General features: G+C 41.8%; 1 protein-coding gene across 1 annotated transcript; it reads right to left on the bottom strand.

The window, feature by feature from the left end:
* Nucleotides 1–1,023: 1,023 nt before the first annotated feature.
* On the bottom strand, nucleotides 1,024–16,547 carry TRIB2 (tribbles pseudokinase 2). Its single transcript, XM_072143603.1, has 3 exons — nucleotides 15,470–16,547; nucleotides 13,277–13,569; nucleotides 1,024–1,866 (listed from the first exon to the last, which is right to left on the bottom strand). The coding sequence occupies exons 1-3, from the start codon at nucleotides 15,737–15,739 to the stop codon at nucleotides 1,398–1,400; spliced, it is 1,032 nt and encodes a 343-aa protein (XP_071999704.1). The 5' UTR covers nucleotides 15,740–16,547; the 3' UTR covers nucleotides 1,024–1,397.
* Between the last annotated feature and the right edge of the window lie 7,626 nt (nucleotides 16,548–24,173).

The following is a 24,173-nucleotide window of genomic DNA, read 5'->3' as shown; positions in this document are numbered from 1 at the left end:
AATACAAGCCATTAAAAAAAAAAAAAAAAATTCAAATAAAAAAAAGTGCCAAAATACACACAGGAAATTAAAAAAAAAAAAAGGAAGTGTTAAAAGTACAGCATGTAATATGTCATTGTAAGTCAACCCGTAATTTAATTGAAGTACTGGCTTAATACATCACTACTGTGACATTTTCATCAAAATAAATTAAAAAAAAATTCTTGACAATACAGAAGGTGCACTTAATGCATGTCCGTGCAGGGGTGATGGGAAGGAACGGGGAGGGGGGGGGGCTTCGAGGGGAGACCTTAGTGGATAGTCATAAGCTTATAAAACTATTTCCTTTGAAATGTTATTGAAAATAAACTCTCCCAAAGTGAAAGAAAAAACAACAAAAAAAATTAGGATTATGAGGGGGGTTATTACTAGGCCATCCCATAGCAATGGCTCTGCAGCTTATCTCATAGATATATATGTATACTCCTGGCTATAAGTGCAAGGTGGCATTTGTGGAAGCCAGGGGGGGGAAAAAAAAAAAAAAAACCAAAAAAAAAAAAAAACCCTGTTTATTTTGTTTCGTTTCCAAAAGGTAATATTGTCTGCCACAAGCCTAGCGCTAATGCATCGAGGAGTCGGCGTTATTACAGCTTCCTGTAGAAAAACCCATCCAACAGAAAACAGAACAGCTTGTTAAATGAATTACTTCCCCTTAAGGGAAAGAAAGCATTAAAATGTCATTTCCTGACGGGAATATTAAGTAGTTTATTATTAGACCAAGGAAAGAAAAAAAAAAAGGGGGGGGGGCAGATAAAATAGGGAAAAAAAAAAAAAAAAAAAAAAAAAATGTAAAACAATCTAGCACCCACTTTATGTCAGTGCATCCAACTAGGTTTATTTATTTTTTTGTTTTCATCTTACTGCACCAATTTGGCACAATATTAAAAAAAAAAAAATAAAAAATGATAAAGCCAATTGTATCTTCCCTGAACAATGGCACAAGAAAAAAAAAAAAAAAAAAATTTCTAACAGTGCGATGCCAGGATGTGCGTGGCAAAAGAAAAAAATTGACAAAATTACTATTAAAACAGGAGTGACAAAGCTGCACTGGAATTGGCTTGTGCAGTCTCCTTGGCTCCGTACAGGGTGAAGCTACACTTTTTTTAATCCATGCTAGTTAAAAACAAAAAACATAAAACACATTTATAAAATAAAAGACTAACTGTATAGCAGCCTTAATGCTACATGTGTAGGGTAGTTCCTTGCAGACTTGTCTTCTCAAAACCAAGAAGCCCAAGTGGAGCCTTTTTTACCAGCTACCAGCCTTGGGCCAATACAGATTTTGAATACTAAGGTCCGGAAGTACTCCTTCATGTGGCCATGGTCACCTCAAGTACCGAAAAAGGAAAGTCTTGTGCTCAGTTAAAAAAAGGGTCCGTTTCCTCATCCATATTGACATCAGGCACCAGTTGATCTGACACTTCCTTAGCACCATATCCTGAATTCAATGCGTTGAAATCTGTGGAAAACCAAGGATGGTCTAGAATTTCTTGAGATGTGAGCCTTTCTGTTGGATCCCGACGAAGTATGCTACGTATAAGGCATTTTGCCTTTGGGGATAAAGTCTCTGGAATGTTGAACTGCCCACGACGAATTTTACTGAACAAGGAGCTAGGCTCAATGTCATGAAATGGGTAACGTCCAACCAACATGGTGTAGAGCATGACACCAAGACTCCAAACGTCGGCAGCTTTGCCAGAATAGCTGCCACTTGTGTTGAGGATTTCTGGGCTCACGTAAGCTGGACAACCATGTTTGTCTGAGAGAGAGTCATCACCTCCTGATAGAACATAGGCGTCTTCCAGGCTTTCCAATTTCACCTTAGTCCTGAAAACACAAAAAAAAAACAGAACTTGAGAAAATGCAAATTTCAAAGAGACTTTGTACGAAACAAAACGAGTCGCAAAAGTAAAATTGACTTCTGATTTGGCCAACCTTTCCTTAGCATACATCTTGGCTTGAGAGAAAATGTTTTGGAGATCAAACCTCTACCGCTAAACGTTCATATTAAAGTCTACGTTCAGTTTTGAAGATGGACAACAACTTATAAATCAGAAGTATCGACTAATAAAATACTCTAAAAATTGCCCCAAAAGAGAGTAACTATAACAAGGACAAACTCACAAGAAAAGCATTTAACACCAATATAGATAAGGATTATTTACGGTAAGAGCTGGGAAACTACGGAGGTCCATGAGGGGGGGGGGGGAGCGATAAGAATGTCAAATGGTTGAACAGTCTAAAAATGGTCCTTGGTAACATAATACAAATTAAGATTTGATCATCCAAGGATATCTACATTCTGGAGATGAAGCTTCTGCTTCATAGATTAACAATACAAACAGGTTCAACTATATTTAACTTTACTACACTTGTTACTAGGCTTGGCTCCACTGATATTAGAAAAATACCCAAGAGACGGCAAGACAAGACGATGATGCTTCGAGGAGAGCAACTAGTAACAAGATGGATGGATTCAATCATGAAGAAGCCCTTGAGAACCCAACTAGTTGACGACGGCATATATGTATAAACATGTTTGTCCTTTATAGAGGGCATCTCTCATCTCCGTTTATTGGGGGGATACACTCGGATCAATAGGATGACCGATTAGATTTCCTAGTAGTGCCGAAGTCATGAGAATGTCAAAAGAGGAAGCAATTGAGCCTGTGAATGTTTCCCCATTAGTGGTGAATGAAACCGCAGTGCTTAAATCAGAGGCAGCCATGGCACTTAGAAACAGGAAACGCATCTTTGTCTCCATGGTAACAGACAGGGATCCCCATGCAAGACAAAGGCACTTTGATGGGAAATTGAATTGCGGCATTCAACGCTCTATGGACTGTTGTAGAGTAACAAAAACAACTCCATCAATTAAAAATGTTGGAAAACTATTTCACAGATCAACACATTGGTTTACGCATTTCCCCAGCTCCACCTACCCCCCCCCCCCCCTTTAGATATCGGGGGAACACACTTCAAGCTCAGATACTAATCTAAAGTTATTTACCAAATTAAATAGGAGGTTCGGGAAATGTGCACGGCATTACAACGAACCCCCTCTTCTAGAAGCCCCTACACAACATTTCCCAGAAGAAGAGCAAGATTGAAGGAGACATCTCGAAGAGAGAAATCTTAGCAGAATTATTTTCACGGATTTCCCTTCTTGTTTCCAAGGAAACCAAGACGTAGATTCCGTCTCTAAGAATTACTGCTGTACTTCTGTGGTTTTCCCTCACTGGTAATGGAAAACATTTTGTATTCAGCTTCATCTCTAAAGACCTGGTAATGCCTCGGCATATTTTCAGTCCTTCAAAGTCAAACAATATTTATCACAATGAGAAAATGAAAAAAAAAAAATGTCAGCCGGTGGAGGAAACGGGGTTCTACATCAACAAAAAGCAAGTGAGGACAACACTAATAATGTAGACATGGATAATACACCCTGTACTTACAACTGTGAAGTGGAAAACCCCATCACAGGGGGTCAATACACCTTCTCTTGAAGTCAACAAAGCAATCCCTTTAAAAGGAAGTCCTTATGCTCCATTTTCAGACTGCCCTTTATTACTAAATTTTCCTCTAGTGCCTCCACAGTTCCCTACTCGTCAAGGGCATCCAAATAAGAGCAGACATTCAATAAAAAAAAAAAGACATTAAATTACATAAATGATCGGTCAAAGATTTTGACCAATTTTGGGAAACCTTTGGTTCACAATGGAGAAGGGTTGGGGGATTTTTATTTGGAAATAGATGAGTGGACCTGAACTGGCCAATTGCATCTATTGTTCGTAGCAAGGGCTAGCATTTTGCCGGATTGGTTGCACGGCCACAAATATGTCCTGGTCACACACGGGACAAACCCGAACTCCAGACTTAAAAGTTTGGGTTTTGCTCCTCTCCATTTATTTATATTTCACACCAACAGCAAACTGTGCGCAAATCACTGTCATACATTCCACTTGGGTCAAGGAGCAAGTCCTCAGGGAGACTTTGCCAATTAAGACCACCTACTAATTCCGCTTCTAATGAGTGCCTACCATAGGGAGCCGATATTGGAGACATTTGTGATATAGGTAGCACCCTGGTGTCATGTGTCAAAGATATGGTAAGGACTAGAATGCCATGTTAAAATGCCACCAAGATAACCCTGTTGTAGACGCTGGTGTCCTTTACTATGATCGAGCTGGCAACACCTAAAAGTTCACGTGTCCCCCAAGATATAGTAACACCACTTGAGATATTTTTAGACGCAATGATAAATGTGGTATTCAAATGAGACTCCACAAAGCAGTCAAAAATGTACAACAACTAGACCCAGGTAGATATTCGTAAACCTTAAAAAATAAAAATGAATCAAGTCCAGGGAACAGGCGCCAGCTATAAATCTCCAGAGGTATTTGTCTCGCCCCTGGCTGGTTTCCAGACTTGACTGGAAGCACCCAATTAACTATAGTAGGTGTGAAATTAGAACAAATGATGAACTATTCACCTTCAATAAAAGAAACCACAAGCCTACGAGGCTGTAATGGTAGATGGTGGATGACATCACAGACGCAACTTACTTGTTTCAGTAACACATTATAAAAACGGATGACATCATCTTCGGACCTGTCGTAGGTGGCAGTAGACGGCCATATAAATCTAAATGCCAGGAGAGCCGTTTAATTTCACCATGAGAAACTCTGTTAAAAGGGGTTCGGCAAAGTTGATCAGTTCAACTCTAATCCACAGAACGGGAGAGAACTTTTAGACAACGCTCACAAGAAGTAGGGTTCCTTCAACCGAAACGAGATGGACCGATCCATCTCTTTTGGAGGGCTGGGTATGATGAGGGATATAACTTCTAAACTCGGCACAACTCCCTTGAAGGGATCCAAGAGTCTCCCAATCACCCCACAAATAAAAAAACAAAAGTTTTGTAGGAAACTTGATAACACTAAGAGACACCTTTCCCAGTTTCCCCAACGAACAAGGGTCCTAAATTGGAAAGGAGTTGAATTTACTTTCCCAACCAGTTGTTAGGGAGCATTTACATGTTGCCTTTTGAAACTCCTTACGACAAATGAGGCGAGGAGTCTTGCCTAATCACATAAGCTTAACATGTGTTTACAAAACGCAACAGTTAACTAATGTGTTAACAAAAGACATGCATTATCGCGTTTACCTAGCATTAAGTAAACATATATGTTTATAGTTATGGCATTAGGCAGATCTCTTCTCAGATGTTGTAATGAGTTTGTAAACAAGGCCTAACATTACCAATGGAAAAATCTTTCCTACAGACGTCACAATACCTCTAAATATTACCAGGTTTACTGTATTTCCCTAGAGTGGTGAGAGAAACAAATTACAATATGACAAGGCCGGTGTGGTACGGTCCGGTAGTCCTTACAGTCCTAACCCTACTGAGCACCAGTTCATGCTCATCTAGCACGTTGTTGCAGATTATCGCAGAGATTAGGCTTTTGTTCAGCCATGAACATTATCTTGATGTAATATTATAGAAATAATATAAATCTATATATTTTTAATTAATATTTGCTGTAGACATGATAGAAGATCTGACCGGTAGCCACCAATATGTAGGCCCGAGGTCTGAAGGTTTTCTATGCACAGCTCAACATGTCACACAGAATGCTGAGCAATGGTCAAATTTACACATTGCTCATATAGGAATGTGCTGATGGGACAGGATCCATCATATCCTCCGGGGGCTGCCAATAACCCCCCCCCCCCCCCACACCCATCCCTTCGTGAAGCTTTTTTTTTATTATTATTATTATTCATAAACACTGTAGTGGAGACGACTCCTCCAATATGATGAAACGTGTACTCAGCAGAACAGATATATAAGTAAATCATCACGGGGATGATGTAGGGAGGAGAGGGGAGCGCAAAACAACCCCGGAAGGCATCTGAATGGAGCATTAATATAGTCTCCATTTAAAGATGGACTTCTTGATGATCCAAGCAGGAGGGGAAAAAAAAAATATATATCCCAAAGGGAAGAATTTAACCAAGATAAGCAGAATTTAGAGAATCACCAAAGTAGAAAAAATGAAATACAATAAAGACATTAAAAACTAAAATTTAAAAAACCCAAAACACGAAAATCAGAGACATTTGTTTCATAAGTAACTGGGTAGATAATGTATCTACCGTATTTTTTCTGACTATAAGGCGCACAAAAAAATTCTTTGATTTTCTCAGAAATCAAAGGTGCGCCTTATACTCCAGTGCTCCTTCTATATGAACCGTACTTACAGACAACTGCTGCCTTGTACTGTGCACAGGTCTGCCACCTGCTGGTCATTCATGCTTATAATCCGGTGCGCCTTATATATGAACCTAGACGTTTTAGCAGACACTTATTGATGGTGCACCTTTTCCCCCGAAAAATACGGTACTTGAGGTTAGCTTATGTTTGAAAGGTGGCTGTGACTCACCAAAAAGCTATGGGGCAAAGCTATTGCAGACTATTATTATGGAACGGACAACCATCACGGGCATTATCCATTATATCCTCAAAAATATAAGGATGAACACATTTCTAAGGGAAGTTTGAGGTTTCACCACCAAAAACTAATAAATTTAAAAGTATGACCATCTCAAACACAGTCATGTGAACCGGATGAAGGAACTTGAAGGTTCTAATTTACTTGTGTTCCTTTACAGAAGAACCTTTGTGCAAAATGTTACCCTTGTCACGATTCATCAAACAGTACAAAAATATATATTACTGTAGACTCTCACAAGCATCAGATTTACGGCAATTCTCAAAGTTGGTTGCTTTGCTGTAGTTTTCTCAGACAAAGAAACAAAATAAGTAATCTTCTGGCCTAGTAGTCCCCAGGCACCATCATGGTGATGTTTCCATGGTCCCCCGCTACAGGCCAAGAGACAAATCAGTGGGGGACCATGGAAGTGTCAGGATGGGAGCGTCAGGGGACTGCTAGGGAGTATGGATTCTGCGGCAGATCAACAACCGTTTCCATAATGATGGGGTTTGATTGCAGAGATTGGCCTTTATTTCATTTTTAAATGATCACGTGGAAAATTTTTGCATCCAAAATTAATGCACTGCTTGTGGATAAGACTAGGGAATCTGTCAGCAGCAAAATAAGATGCACACAGTGCTAGGTAGCAGGAAAACAAACAGCAAAAAAAAAAAAAAAAAGCTTCCAAGATTTTTTTAGATTAAGAGTACCAGGGACTAAGATGAGAATTATTAAAGGGAACCTATTATCAGAAATTGGCCTAATAAACCACTAGCAGTAGGTTGTCAAGCAGCTGAGCAGCTTCTAGATCATGTTTTTTTTTTTAATGGCTGGTGTAGTGGCATCAACCAGATAAAATTTAAAGTGAGATGTAAAATGGTTTTATGAAGTCAAAGCGGCGGAGACTTTAACACTGAAGTCAAGCTTTCCCTGACTTAGAACGACCTCCTTCACTGTAATTGAAGGCCTTTGTCCAGGAACATCTTTGATCAGATCTCCAGAAGTCCGGCGCATGATGTCAGTTACATGGAAGGAGGCGCTTAACACTGAAGTCAAGCTCTCCATGCCTCTAAACTCTCCTCCTCCCCGATTTTTTTTTAAATCCAACTTACATCTCACTTCTAGTTGTTTATTAGGCCAATTTCTGATGACAGGTTCCCTTTAAACCTTTGCGGATTGGTTAGACATCGTTTATCTTCAGAAGCAAAATGGAAAAGATTGGATTAAAAAATTCAATACCTTAAAATTGTCAGGTTTGTACCAATTCTACGAATCAATTCGCTCATCTCTACGAGGAGCCTGTCCTCACACTGCTGTGCCCTCAACTGTGCATTTAACCCTTTTACAACCTTTGTGCTGGCACAGGCGATGGTGAAGCATAACATTGATAAATTAGTATTGAGAGTAGACTCTGTGGAGCAGTTAAATGCAGATAGCCAGGGGCACAGCAGTGTGAGGATACAACCCCTGTAACCCAGATAAGGTGGCTGCACTGGAATTTGAAACTTAAATTTTCGACTTTCCGCATGTTTAGTCAACACTATTGGACACGGTCTGCAGTTTTGCCCCCATCTATAGGGCTACTATTATATTCTACTACGGATTTTTCATGGAACATTCCCTTCCCATGTGGATGCACTTTAACTCTTCTCTATGGAATGTTCTATAGGAAACTATGAGAGCAGACACTTTTGTTGTAAGCACATGAGCTTCCCATGTGGGAGCGGGGCCCGGCCGGCCACCCACAGGCTGCGGAGGACAATCGAGCGGTTTAAAGACCCATTCAACGTGTTTGTACACAGATCCAATGGCGACAAACGCTCCATCCAGAACTTTAGTGGCAGCAGGAAGCAGGCCCAGCGCTGCTGACACATCATCATATTTTATGTAACCCAGATTACATTGTACTCTCTGCTAAAGCTGATTAACAATTTCCTCCAGCCCTGTTTGTGCTCTATTCAATATGACCGAGGTCACGGGGGTCAGGACTACCAAAAGTAAATCAGCTGACTGCCATAAAATGACACAAGAAAGCCATTGTTAAAAGGCAAAGGAATCCAGAGGAGAGAACTCATTAGATGGAGCTGGCTTCACACCGAGCGCCCCGGACACAATGGAGTATACGATCCATCACCATAGCAAAACATTGCAACCAAGTATAAAGAGCAATTCCCGTGAAAGACACTAAGGAGAACCATGGCAATGTCTATAGGGGATGTCCCAGGGTTCCCACCAGCCCAGGATGACATATATTAGCAAACTTATTCAGATTTACACAGCTACCCACCTTCCGCTTGTGCAATTCAGTCTTCACTGTAGCCCTTACATTATATTCATAAATCAGTAATATCAACTTTTGTTTAGTATTAATAATTGAACTCCAATAGACATGAGTGGAGAGAAAGATGCATGTGGAGGTCTGGCAAGACACTTGGGGTACAAGTATTTACATCATTGTCTTGTCTTATGATATGAGTTTCCCAAGAGGCAAAGATATGGAGAACATCTTACTACACAATACACCCAAATCTCCAATGGCATTGGCCTAGACCAGTGGTGGCGAACCTATGGCACTGGTGCCAGAGATGGCACTCAGAGACCTCTCTGTGGGCACACGGGCTGTCTCCCAGGCACAGAGTGTGCCAGACATGGCACCTTCCTGCAGTCTCAGGCAGTCCAAGTAGTGCTCTGCTATTTTAAAGTGACCCATCCTGTGCTTCCTGGTCCTATCCGAAGAGTGAAAAGGTGTGGACAGGGTCGGATTGGAGCTCAAAGATTCTGGTAGCAATAAGATTGTTACTGCCTAAATTGCCGTATTGGCACTTTGGGAAAAGCTAGTGTCTTTTGGGTCTCATTTTGGGCACTCGATCTCTAAAAGGTTCGCCATCACTGGCCTAGACCATGACCAAAATTGGTGGCGTGACTAAGATCCAGAGTCAGCACCTCTACTGGCTTTACAGGAGTTCAACATATGCAAAATTATATAGGAGAACCTCCTGTGATGGCATCTCAAAAGGATCCAATAATATGAAACAATGGATGGTCAAGAATAGAAGACGAAAAATTGTGACAAAGAAGAATGAACCAAAATCTGGAGCCAAATGGAAGAGAAAACCTACATAATGTTAAGTTATTTGCATATTTGAGATGGACAGGAGACCTGGCTCTTGAAGCCATCAAAAGAATCTTTTTAGAATTTGATGTGGGTCTTTCAAACTGGTCAAACAGGTGGAAGGTCAGCTTCCGTTAACCTCCATCCTGCCTTTTATAACAGTAGATTTCTCCAGCCATTGTTCTCCTACACGTCCCCCCATGTCTTTCCAGATGCCTTTAGAATGGATTATGCAGTTATGACATAAGATAAACTACAAGGGAGTCATTCCTGGTCACTGTTGCTACACACTGAGCAGCGATGTGATACAACAAGACCATACAAGGCTGGCCTGAAATACTAGGATAAATATTAAGGGCTAGAAATAGTTCAGGAAATATTCAAGGGTGAAGGAACAAGTTACAAAATCTCAGTTATTCTATGAAAATTTATACGGGTCATAAAGTTTAAAGAAATCCGATTTCAAAGTATCAACTTAGGGAGAATTTTTTTTTTTTTTTAAATGGACTTCAATACCATCAGCAGAACCATCATCTTTTAGCCAGAACTGATTTTATTATGAAACGTCTTAAGTCGCACCGAAAAGAGTCCTTATATACATAAAGATTAGAGAAAACGGGAGTCCCCAGAAAGCAGGTGTGGTTAAGGTTGTAAGAGGTTCCATTGCATCCTTTATAGGTGACCAACTTCTTTTTACCCCCCCCCCCCAACCATGATACCACTCTGGAGGAGCAGCCCTGCCACTATATAACAGTAATATTTTTGACCATCATCCAAGAATGGTGTAATGCTTTGTTTCACCTGCGGGAGTGCTGTAGGGAAAGTCAATATTTGCTGCCAGGTTTTCCACTTGTAATCAAGGAATCTCATCAACAATAAATTGAGGTAGAATGTAGATCATCTTCGGAAAGTAACTAACATTGTGGGAATCACAGGATTATGCGGGTACTTGTTGGCAAGGCCTAAAATTTTATGTATCAAGGTCCAGTCAATGACCATCAGTGCACTATATAACAGATTGTTGGGCGCTACCCTCCATACTGGCACACTGAAGATGGGGCTTAAGTGGGGGATCCTCCAATTATACCCTTAGTCCTGATAGACCAACCTGTCGTACCAAATGCAGAAGAACCAATCAAGCCCTGTATTTGTTGCCTTCTTCAGCAACATGGAAGATAGTTGTGATCAGGCAAATTAAGTCACTCAGGAATAAAGGAAAGTTGGGTAAGTAGCAAAACTGATTGGTTGCCCTTCCCCCATGGCGCCTAACCATTATATAGACCTCCCCCAGCCCCATTTATGGGGTCTTCTAGCTTAGGCCTAAGCCTCTGCCCTACACATTCTGGTCATGGATGTTTTGCTCTGTGCTGCAGACATATCAGCAGTGACACCGCTCCTTCCCAGCCACGGATACACTGTACCATTATATTCCCACCGTATCACACAGAGAATATTTAACCACAAAGGTCAAATCTTCAAACGCGACTAAATAGGCCATTACTGTAATCATTCGCTCAGGTCTGCGCGCACGCTTCATGTGCCGTACTCAGGGGGAAAGGAGACAAGACGGAGGAGAAAATGGATTATTTGTAAGAGATGGCAGGAGCTTCATACCAGGGAGGCGATATGCGTGATCCCATACACTTACCGATGCAGCACAGCCGAGTACCGGAAGCTCTATAGGGCTGCACTACATAATGAGTGTGATATAAGAGGTTCATATGCAGTCCCATATAATTAAAAAAAATAAATAAAATAGGTAAAATTATGAATTGTTCATAGAAGCTACTCTAACTCTGCTACATCTCCATGCGTTCATTGTAGCGAATATTCAAAACGGTTTTGGATGCGGAAAATCTACTGCAGGTTGTAGCATGGAAGCCTCTGGATATGGAATTCTGCGGCAAATCTCACAATGGGAGAGAAGAAGTTCCATGAAATCTGCATGCAGATCCATATAGATCCCAGGTAGACTGGGTCGGTACCAGAGGCACAATTTGAAACCCATAGCAAAACCTGTAATTGGGCTCCAACTAGTTTAGAATATAGGTGGCATCTTATGCGAGACCGGCATATGGACATCCTTAAGCTTCAAGTCCTCAACGCAACTGTTACTCCATTACCCCCTAGTATTAGCCCTCTGTAGGGAACCTGTGGGTGCACATACACAGTACAGAGAAAGATTTACCTGAATTATGCGTCTCCAGAAAATTGCCAAGATTTTCTCCTCTCCCATTAGATTTTAAAACCCGCATACCAAGAAACCTGTTTTTCTCTTGCGTCACCCCCTCATCCTCATAGGCTGTAAGCTCTTGTGTCACCCCCTCATCCTCATAGGCTGTAAGCTCTTGTGTCACCCCCTCATCCTCATAGGCTGTAAGCTCTTGTGTCACCCCCTCATCCTCATAGGCTGTAAGCTCTTGTGTCACCCCCTCATCCTCATAGGCTGTAAGCTCTTGTGTCACCCCCTCATCCTCATAGGCTGTAAGCTCTTGTGTCACCCCCTCATCCTCATAGGCTGTAAGCTCTTGTGTCACCCCCTCATCCTCATAGGCTGTAAGCTCTTGTGTCACCCCCTCATCCTCATAGGCTGTAAGCTCTTGTGTCACCCCCTCATCCTCATAGGCTGTAAGCTCTTGTGTCACCCCCTCATCCTCATAGGCTGTAAGCTCTTGTGTCACCCCCTCATCCTCATAGGCTGTAAGCTCTTGTGTCACCCCCTCATCCTCATAGGCTGTAAGCTCTTGTGTCACCCCCTCATCCTCATAGGCTGTAAGCTCTTGTATCACACCCTGATCCTCATAGACTGTAAGCTCTTGTGTCACCCCCTCATCCTCATAGACTGTAAGCTCTTGTGTCACCCCCTCATCCTCATAGACTGTAAGCTCTTTCAAGCCGGACCTTCACTCCTATTGTTCCATGTGGCAGTTTGAACTCTGATGTAATATTACATTTGTATACGTCCCCTGTGATTTGTAAAGCGCTATTGAATAGGACGGAGCTATATAAAGATTATTATGTGCAAGGGATATTTGTACAAAATAAAGATACTTTATTATGCAATTCTGCAAACTTCACATATTTTGGCCAAAAATCACTAAAACTAAACTCAAACATTGCTGGAGAAGGTAAAGAAATTCATCCCGTGGGAAGACGTCACCTCTCACATACTATGTAACCTATGGTTGGACCCATTTACTACCCACATTCCATACATTCCAGCCAGCACATACATTGTCTACAGCCTGCAAAGTCCTATGGGAACCTCAACTTACTATAGACTATAAAAAGTACATTGAAGCTACCAGAATGCAGTTCTGTCTACCCTTCCTAATAATTAGATTGTAAGCTCTTCAGGTTAGGGCACTTTCCTACTCTAGTGAGGATATAGTTTGATAATACTTAGCGTGAATGAAACAATGTTTCCAAGATTCTAAATAATAAAGATTCCAAACAAAATACAAACCAGTAAATATTTAGATACACTGTATAGTTAGATACATAGAAGAGCTGGGGCTCGCAGGTCACAGCCGCATGTGTTTGCCACCTGGGAGCCATGACAAAAGCAGCACATTCAGCACTGCTACATCCATAAAACCCCCCACACATTCTTGCATCATCTTACCGTTCTTCATCGTTGAAGACGAATTTTCGAAGCTTGAGATCTCGCAGCACCACGCCGCCGTCGTGACAGTGCGCTACGGCCGACACGATCTGGTAGAACAGTCTGGCTGCTTCTTCCTCTTTGAGCTTTTTGCAGGTACGAACAAAAGAATGCATGTCCCCATGGCTTCTCTCAAAGAACACGTAGGCTTTAGTCTCTCCGAGGAGGATCTCAGCTATTTGGTTAATGTTGCTGTGTACAGGTAGACAAAAACAGGGCGCCAAAGACTCCTGGTAGCAGCGGATATCGAAAACCTGCAAAGAGAAGGGGGGAGGAAGAGACAAAGGATTGAGACAAGAGAGTGGCAGCAGACACAAGAGTCACGTGGACTGGAAGTTGGAGAAATTTGGAGTCTGGAGAACCATATGGAGTCAGCACTGCATTGCCCCAGCCATACAACTACTCAGATGTGTAACTATACAAGTAGATACAAACAAGCCACTAATGTTACATATACAATCCATACTATGGATCCCTATGCTACTATATTACTGCACACTATAGGGTTATAACTCTTGCCCCCCCCCCCCCCTCATCATCGACTAATCTCTTTCGAGCAGGCCCCTCACTCCTATTGTTCCATAGGACTATGTTTACAGTCTTATGTCTTATTTGTAAATATCAACCTCAAACAGTAAAGCGCTACTAAATAACGGCACTAAATAAAGATTATTATTAGAGGCATAGATGGTGCCACCATATGGCAGCATAATATGAATCCATTATCTAAAGTGTAAGGCTCTGCAAGAAATGGTTTGACCTAAAAATACTTCTTACTCAGCACCGAATGGCGGTAGTAGAAATATTATTATTATTATTATTAATAATAATCCATCAATGTTGTACGTACCCACAATATTATGCCCCATAGCTTGTACAGAAGCACAGAAATAGTTATAGGGGAATATAAGGTGCAAGTACCATATGGCAGCATGCTATGGATCCATAAGAATATAGCAGAGAGTCTATAAAAAAAATGTATTCTATGATTTTGCACAAGAAAATGTTCATCCTATATTGTCCGTTATTGTCCTGTAATATGCATGAGCGCTATATGGCGGTAATAGGAGGGGAAAAAAAAGCAACATACAGTCATGTTGATACTATACACCCCATGTAATAGTGAAACGCATGTTATAGGAATAGCACAGCAAGGGAGTATATAGAAGGCACCATATGGCGGCACACACTATGGATCTATAATAAAAGGTAAAAATTAATGTTGCAGGTACATGCTCACACAAAAAGGAAAAAAAAAGGCACGTTCTCCTGCAAGAACTAATTTGACCCCGTACGTGAGTACTATATGGCGGCAATAGATAATAAATATCCATCTTGTAGCCTCAACTTTGCACCCGTTACAAGGTGCAGGCGAGCAGATATTGTATAATAGTGTCCATTCTATATAAATCACAATGTTACAACTACAAGACGCAACATAATTGGGGGATGTCAGCAGAAAGTTGCACTTTGCATTAGGCTGAGACTGCGCTCCCTGGGCGCCTTATGCAATTCAAGGGTCGGAATTTCAGTAAACTTTTAGCAGGAGAATGAACAGCATTCATAAACAGGGGTAAAGCGTGACTCATACCCGAGGGGCGAGCGATCCCCAATAGCCCCCCCCCCTACCCCTATAAACCTGACAAAGTATCCCATTGAAAGCCTCATATTATCCTCCATAGGGAACGAGGTGGCCGTCTACAGTTTGCAATTACATCACTCCCGGCCCCATTGTTTATGAATGAATGAATGGAGGGAGGCAGACAATGAATGGAGGATGAATGACATAAGCTCAGGGGATACAGAGAGGGGGATTTGCTTAGGTGGGTTACAAATACTGCAGACACAGCAATAATGGGGCGTAAAAAAAAAAAAAGTATCAAAGGGTACCGAGTGATGCCCGCACCTACAATGGCTTATTTGATCTGGTGCTTAGGTGCCACCAGGTACCCGTATAAAGGGGCTTTGTGTCCACAGATCAAAGCAGAGAAGTTATGTGCACACCTGCAGACTCCTACTTAAAGGGATAGTCCTCAAAGCTGTGGCAAAAACTACAACAACTCCCAAGTGCTGACCCCTGTTCCAGGTCACCTAGATTATTAAAGGGATGCCGGTGTATTAAAGGGCAGATTTAGACATAGAAGCAGCATGTACCTTACAGAGCAGCTCCTCTCCACTATGCAGATGCACCGCTCGGAAAACGTGGTCTCCCTCCAGAGGCTCCAACAATAAGTATTTCCCGATGCAGGAAACGCAATGCGACGAGTTGGGAGTCTCTGGGGGGCTTGGGGAGCCAAGATTTGGGCTGAAGCTCTGGCTGGGTTCTGTGCACCTTATAGATGACAACTCTTCAAAATCCTGGTTCTTATTCCGAGATCTCCCATACCTTGTGATCGATATAGGGTTCGACCTTTGTAAGTTCATGAGTATGAAAGAGCAGCCAAATCCAAGGCTAGTTGGGGTGAGGATGTGCTTCTATTTTTGGGTTGGAGGGGGGTAGATTTATCCCAAATGGGTTGTGCAATTGCAAATAGGTCCCGAGTGGAAGAAAAATCGGTCTGACTTGTTGGGGGGGTAAGGCAGCTAGATCCTAGCTTCTATGGAGGTGCTTACAGTTGGGTGATCTAGAACGTTGAGAGATCTAGAACGTCGTTGGTTGGTTGAGGGGGAACTGAAGGTTGTATCCAGTTCTTGTGCAAATCCTTAAAAAAAATAGAGGTTGAAATCTTTACTGGGTAGAATTCCTTAGCAAAAATATGGATCCGGAGAGAAAAATAAGGATCTTGCAATGTTCTTCTGAGGGTTTCTCCTGCCACATGAGCTTCTGGAGAGGGAAGTTGACTGTAGATGGCGTGTGGAGCCCGGGCAATGGAGGTGCTAGGGTGTCCTGGGTGAAGCAGGCATGCACCAAGCGGAGGTGGCACATCAGATGGTGAACAATGGGCAAAGATGAGCCCTGCAGAGGAAAGTTCAATCAAGGACAGGGCAGCTCGCTGGGTGCTCGGTGCTTTGTGTCGGGGATGGGAGATGATCGCCTTGCAGTGCGCGCTAGTAGTCTGTGCAGTCTCCCCGTAGTCTGGAGCGGAGGTAGGAGGGAGAGCGGAAGGGATGGCTCAGGCCGATCCCTTTCAGCAGGACATCATCTTCCTGGGTGCAGCACGTACGGGTCCGGCCGGTAGCGGTGTGTGTGCGGTGTGTGCGCCCCGTGCACTGTCTCACTACTCAATGTCAGCCGCTGGCCGGGAGCAGCGGAACAATGGCGAGCGGCTCCGCCCCTTTCTGCCGAGCCGATCTATCCTGATTGGCTGATGGACATGTCAGTCATTAGGGAGCTTTTTTTTTTTCCCGCCCATCAGAGCCGCACAGATCTCATTCTAATCGTGGAGCTAAAGGAAATAGAGCATTAAAAAGCCGTATCCCTCCGCGGGGGGTGAGCAGGCTCAGGTGATGCGGTGACCGGCCCGAAGGGGGGGAAGCTTTCTAGGTAGAGGGGAAGTAGTGCGCAAGGGGGGTCTGGATAAAGTATCAGCAATTGTATAAAGGTATACATATAGAACTGTATGCTATATATACATGTGTGTATAGATGTCTATATATATATAAATACACTCACAGATACACTTATATGTACAGTACACAAGTCTATGAACACATATACACACAACATAGTAGACTTATAGAAAGAGATACGTGTCTCTGTATGTACAGTATATATATATATACATAGAATTCACATAGATCTGAACACAACATATACCTATATGTATATATATAGAGAGAGAGACAAGTATGTCTGGATGTACATATATAATACGGAAAAATATCTCTCCCCCTATACACACACATGTATATATCACTTAGATCTGTAGATCTATATATATACACACAGAGACACATATCTCCCTGTATATATACGATAGGAAAATACAAGCAGCACACTTAACGTGTTGATCAGACGGGTGCAGGCATCACAGTGTATATATATATATATATATATATATATATATATATATACACACACTCGTTTCCCTCTTTCCATATAGACATCTACACACACATGTATATATACACTCACACAACATAAACCTGTATGTGTACTATATCTAATTATACCCCAAAGAACGTATATATATATATATATATATATATACATACTGTATACAAATATGTATCACCTTATATATATCATAATTGCACAGTTACCTGAAAAGTGGGCAAACACATCCAAAACATTTCTATTCTATATATACTGTATATATAATTTACTAAAAATCTCATGTATACACAACTCCCCATTATAGGCTCACAGTGCCCTATATTAAAGACAGCTACAGTATACCCACAAAGGGGTTGCCTCAGTTTAGGACGTTTTCATCTATTTACAGGATAGGGGATAACTAAGTGATCGGAGAGGGTCCGACTGATGGAAACATCAACCGATCACAAGAACTTTACTCCAAACAATCTGGAGAATGGGAGTCCCGTTCTCATTTCAATGGGAGCTTGAGATTGCTCAGTATAGCGCTCAGGTATATCCATCACTACCATTCACTGTGTAAGCGCTGTGCAGAGTCATTTAAAACACTGCCATAGCAGCGGGACACATGCTCCATCCATTAGTGAGAACTGGATCCCCCTTCTCCTGATAGATGGGGATCCCTTTCTCATGATTCCTGGGGGTCCTATTCTCCGTATGGTGGGGTTTTGTTCTCGTGATCAGTGGGGGTCCCAGCAGTCACACCCTCACTGATCACCTAGTTATCTATAATCCGGTGGATAGGAGGAACCTTTTTAAGTTTGGTACAACCCCTTTAAGGTTGGGCTACACCCATTTGACAAGAAAACTTTGACCTTTTGGAATGATCCCTACATAGTGGGGCAGATGTATCAATCTACTTTAAGAACAAAATTCTTTTGCAACAAAAAAACTTCAGAATCTTATTTTGTGCCCTGCCCCACATTAATCAATGAGTTTAAGACAAGTTTTTAGACACTTTAACAACTAGTACAATAAAAGGGGTCAAGATTGGCATGTAACCCTAGCCAGTCAGTGATGTCACCTCCAGCCTCAGGCTGCGGCCTGTATTAGGCTGGAGCAGGTGCACACGTCTACATGACGTCACTACTAGGACTAATTGGCCACGAACTAAGTGTAAAATCTGATATTCAGATGATCAGTGAAAATCATCCAATTTGAAAGCAATTTTGGGCAGATTTCTGTTCTAATTCTATCCTAGTTGAGTTTCCATTTTGGTAGCCCTTGTGTGATCTGGGTTTTGACACATTTACACAGCTCGAAGCTCCGACTTTTCAGCAGCTCCCAGCTGCTACATGTAGCGTTCTTGGACCGTTTTTAACGCGCGCTCTTCAGTCCGTTCAAAAAACGCATGCGTTTTTGAATGTTTACCATCCGTTTGGCCGCTTTGAACCTATTTGTCTTCATTTCAAGAAGTGTAGGCAACTGTGAAACGGATTAAAACCAGCCAAACGCATCGGCAAGCTTGCAAAAATACATCCATTTAAAAACGCACGCGTTTTCAGACCATTTAAAAACGGTCCAAAAATGCAACGTGTGGCAGCACCCTTAGCGAAAAATTGACTCGTCTGACATCCCAATTTCATCTATTTGATTGGGGGAGATTTATCATACGCTGGCGCTAAGTGTGATATTATACCCGCCCCCAAGGCATCCGGCGATTTATCTGGCCTACTGGTAAATCCTCTGGGCAGCTGAGCTGTGCCGGCACACAGTTCTATGCCAGAGCAGGTACAGGCTATAGGCAGTGCGTAGGTGCTGGGCAAGAACGCCTAGACCTGGTCCGCTCCCCCTTTACACCCCTCTATAATAATAATATTTCCTTTATTTATATAGCACACACACATTACGCAGCGCTGCACAGAGCTGCCAAATCAGTCCCTGTCCCCATGGGGTTCACTGTCTAATCAACCTACCAGTATGTATTGGAGTGTGGGAGGAAACCAGAGGAAACCCACGCAAACATGGAGAGAACATACAAACTCTTTGCAGATGTTGACCTGGATGGGATTTGAACCCAGGACACCAGTGCTGCAAGGCTGTAGTGCTAACCAGTGAACTATCACGCTGCTCATATATGCCCACTTCCCATGGAGGTGGCATAAGGTGCGCGCCAGGAATTGCGTCAGATTTCAGGTATAAAAGCTCTGATAAATCTGTCCCATTGACTTCAAAGTTGACTTTTCTAGTACGCGATCAGATTAATGGACACTGCAAAAAAATTTAAAAAAGCCTAAAACTCTGTATATCAGAGCTAAGCACCGTGCTAAATAATTTTTTACCCCTCCTGGGTCTGATTGTAAAAAGTCATTTGTGAATCTTTAAACATATGTGTAATTCATCATATAAGCAGTAACAAAGGAGAGTCAGATACCTGAACGCCTATTTATTTATTTATTTTTATGATGTAGGTTTTTTTAAAATTATGTTTTTCTATTTTTGTTTTATTCTATGCATCATTATGACTTCTTTTTGCATAGTAAAAAGTGATGCAAATGTAAGGACACATGTCTCCGGAAAGGCTCGGTGCAGTTTCTGATGTAACACTGTGTAATGTAAAAGCTCAGCACTTGATAGTTCCTGTGTTAATATTTACTCAAGTATTTCTTTTCTCCTGGTGTCATGCGCTTGGGTTAGGAGAGGTTTTTTTTTTCCTACATAGGGGATAACAGTGAGCTGATTATATTGTAAAGCTTTCATACACGCGGCCAGTGGCTTCTGCTGTTTGGCCCGCGCTTCCCCGGCTTTTGTCTCTGTAATCAAGTTACACTTACCAGACTTTCCAAATGTCACATTCATCTGCTACTGGCATTCAGCGAGGCAGTGTTTTTTTCGGCTGCTAGTAAAATTTACATTCTTTTAAAGAATTTTTCCTCTTAAAGAGAAACCTACCAGAATGTTTTTTATTTTATTTTTTTGGAAGAATATGTTAATCCTACGAATGAGAATACAATACATTGGGGGAAAATTATCATTGTGCTGCAGGTAGCATTGAATGGACCCAGACTGCAAAGTTTAACCCCAATACAGGATACAGAAACCCCAAAGCTTAAACCCCCCCTACGGTTAACTCTTTAAATGCCTCCGCAAAATAGCCAGCAGCATTTAAATTACCTACAGCCGTGTGTGGCGGTATTGATCTTCCATCGTCGCAGGGCACCACCATTTTGGAGAGGAGTGTCGATTTCTAATGACATCATCAGGAGTGGCAACCCCCGCCCCAAAAATTGTGGCAGGTCAAAAATTGTGCCTGAACATGTGGCCACATGTAATATAAATGGCGCTGGCGACTTTACCAGCGAAATTTAAACAGTTAATACCTGGAATCGGTGCCAGCACCAATTGCAGGTGTTACTGACTGGGTTTGGTACCTGTCAATTTGTTTTTCTTTCACAATCGGGTTCAGCTGATCCGAATTAAATGGGATATGAGCTTGGATGCTTGTTTGGCAGGATAATAAGCTCATTAGGTGACCATAGACCAAACACTATAACCCCCAAATAACATATGTATCAGCGGCTTGGGCATGGCGAAATCTAAAATTACGGTAGAACCATGGAGGAATTTGGAAACCGATCAGGGCCTATAGGTCATGTCTGGGAAAGATCCTGTTTTTGTGAATTAGGTTTTTTTTTTATAGTTTCTGTCAATCCAAGAATATTTTAGCTAGTTATAACTTTTTATACTCCATCTCAACCGCATAACTTGGTCCTTTTTCTAGTCCTACCCCCTCCTACTAAAATTTTTCACCTCAGTAACTCGCCAAATTTTTTGCTCATTCCTTAACACTCTTGGGCAAGCAGGAAGTTGTGGACATCCAGCTGAGAAATTCCGAATCTCCTCGATGAGTTCGAAGGGTGAAGAACAGGAGAACTTAGAATATATGTCCATAAATATAATTTTCTAGAGCTGTCTATAGATTACGAGATACAGTATTGATTAACGAGAGAGGTCAAAACGAAATAGGTCAAAACGATAATAGGTCAACCTATTCTTAAAGTCAGAGAAAACATTTCAAAAACTTTTCCAGAAGGACTATATTTTAATATATAACTTGGGTTTACAATTGTTACAACTGTTCCTCATTCATGTTCAGCTTCTCAACCTGGTTGTCACATCAATCTATCTACACATAACATGTCCCACCTTAGCTCCTCTAACCACATGTTATGTCCTAGGTGAAACCTCACGGACAACCCACCACGGCTCATTGTTATGTATATATTAGTAGCCATTCCAATATACAAACCAGCTCTTGCCATATACATACGGTAGTTTGCTGGTGCTGAAAACACAAATCTGTGGAGAATGGAAAGGACAAAGGGAAAGGGACAAGGGTGAGGTTTACACCATTGCCCTAAAACAAGACCCCCAGGGGGTAGTCAGTTGATCAAACACATCAGAATTAGTGGTCAAGTCTTCAGTAGGTGATTGCAAATAAAGACTAATGGTGGGAACACCCAAACAACTTCCTCATCAGCAAAACAAACTTTGTAGGAAGAGGGAATGGAATTTCCTGGCCCACTTGTCCCTAACTTATGGCCCACAGGCATGTAAACAGTGTAGGCCACAACATGGTCTGGTCCAGGAGGACACATGCCTGGATAATCACGCTCATGTTGATGTTCTCCGCTTGTGAGACCAAAATTCAGACACGTTCCATCAACAGGAAGTTCAGCTCTATGAGCGGCCATCACCTGGCGTTACACTTGTTATTCAGTCATTTCTCTATTTTTTAAGTGACAACAGGAAATGACTCCCATAGGGGTTGTCACCTTGTGGTACCAGGTGACTAAGGGTCCGCAGAGATGTGGTAACTGGTGATATATCCAAAATGTGATTCAATAAACAGAATATTGTACAGTATTGTGTACTATATTACAAAATGCACATGCTCCTGTACAAATGGTGTTAAAGGGGTTGTCCACTTTACCTCATGTTTTTTGTAATGTGTGTATACGTGTGGAGGGGGGCAGGATATTAGGTTGTTTACCAATATACATCTAGTAATAGTTCTGCTCCGCCTTATTGATATGTAAAGTGAAGCCTCCTGTCTTTTACCTCATCAGACAGACATTTCTGACCATAAAATGGCGGAAGATAGAGGGCCATGAACAATCACCAGTTAGAGATCACATGACCCTCCATCTGCAGCCATTTTATAAACAGGAATGTCTGGCTGATGAGGTAAAAGACAGGAGGCTTCACTTTACATATCAATAAGGTAGAGCAGAACTAGATGTATATTGGTAATTTACCTAATATCCTGTCTCCCTCACACACTTACATTCACATTACAAAAACATAAGGTAAAATGACAAAGACAGAGGTGTCTGAAGTGAGGTTCCCCCTCCAGCCTCTTAAAGTGACTCATCTGAGGTAAAAAAGTGACCTTTCTTAGCTCATTTACATGTGACATTCGATGACATCCAATTTTACTGATCTGTAGTAGGGCCAATCCCAAAATGTACTGATGGATCAATTGTTTTTCTATTAACCCTTTCACGACCCGTGACGTAATAGCACGTCACGGGTCGGCCGCGGGTGCATGGAGAGGGCTCACGCGCTGAGCCCTCTCCATAGCCGGTAAGTCTTTGCTGCATATTGCAGCAAAGGCTTACCGGTAACACCCGCGATCGGTGCTAGCACCGATCGCGGGTGTTTTCACCTCGATCGCCGCCGGCAATGCTGCTGGCGGCTTCAAAAGCATGGCGGCGCGTGGGCGCCGCCATCTTTTCGAGGATCGCCGCTCCCCGTGACGTCATCGGGGAGCGGCGATCCGTCGCCATGGTAACCTCGGGTCTCGCGAAGACCCGAGGCTACTTTTGATTAACCCATGCATTACAATGTGCTATCAGCACATTGTAATGTATGAGGAGTAAAATCCCCATATACTGCCATACTGTAGTATGGCAGTATATGATAGGATCGTGCAGACCCCCTAGGGTTAAAGTACCCTAGGGAGTCTGAAAAGTACTAAAAATAAAAATAAAAAAAAGTTAAAAAAAAAAAAATTATAATAAAAAACCCTAAAAACTCAAATCACCCCCCTTTCCCTAGAACTGATATAAATATAAATAAACAGTAAAAATCATAAACACATCAGGTATCGCCGCGTCCGAAAATGCCCGATCTATCAAAATATGATAACAGTTTTTCACTGCGTTTAATACCGTAACGGAAAATCGCGCCCAAATTCGAAAATGGCACTTTTTTTGTCATTTAAAAAAATTAAAAAATTCAATAAAAAGTGATCACAAGGTCGTACAGTCCTAAAATTGATAACATTGTAAACGTCATCAAAATCCGCAAAAAACGACACCACCCACAGCTCAGTACACCAAAGTATAAAAAAGTTATTAGCGCCAGAAGATGGCAAAATCCCCCAAAAAATTTTTGTACAGGAGGTTTTAATTTTTTTAAATGTATGAAAACATTATAAAACCTATACAAATTTGGTATCCCCGTAATCGTACCGACCCAAAGAATAAAGTAGACATGTCATTTGGGGTGCACAGTGAAATCCGTAAGATCCAAGCCCACAAGAAGGCGGCACAAATGCATTTTTTTACCAATTTCACTGCATTTGGAATTTTTTTCCCGCTTCCTAGTACACGGCATGGAATATTCAATACCATCTCTATGAAGTGCAATTTGTTACGCAGAAAATAAGCCGTCACACAGCTCTGTACATGGAAAAATAAAAAAGTTATGGATTTTTGATCATGGGGAGTAAAAAATGAAAATGAAAAAACAAAAAAGGGCCAGGTCCTGAAAGGGTTAAATTAGCCCTAATGTGTGTCTGAGGTTAGATCTGAATTA

The sequence above is a fragment of the Engystomops pustulosus genome, chromosome 3, assembly GCF_040894005.1.
Source record: "Engystomops pustulosus chromosome 3, aEngPut4.maternal, whole genome shotgun sequence".
Classification (NCBI taxonomy): Eukaryota; Metazoa; Chordata; class Amphibia; order Anura; family Leptodactylidae; genus Engystomops; species Engystomops pustulosus.
The sequence above is the reverse complement of the archived record's forward strand: the minus strand, read 5'-3'. Positions and strand labels throughout refer to the sequence as shown.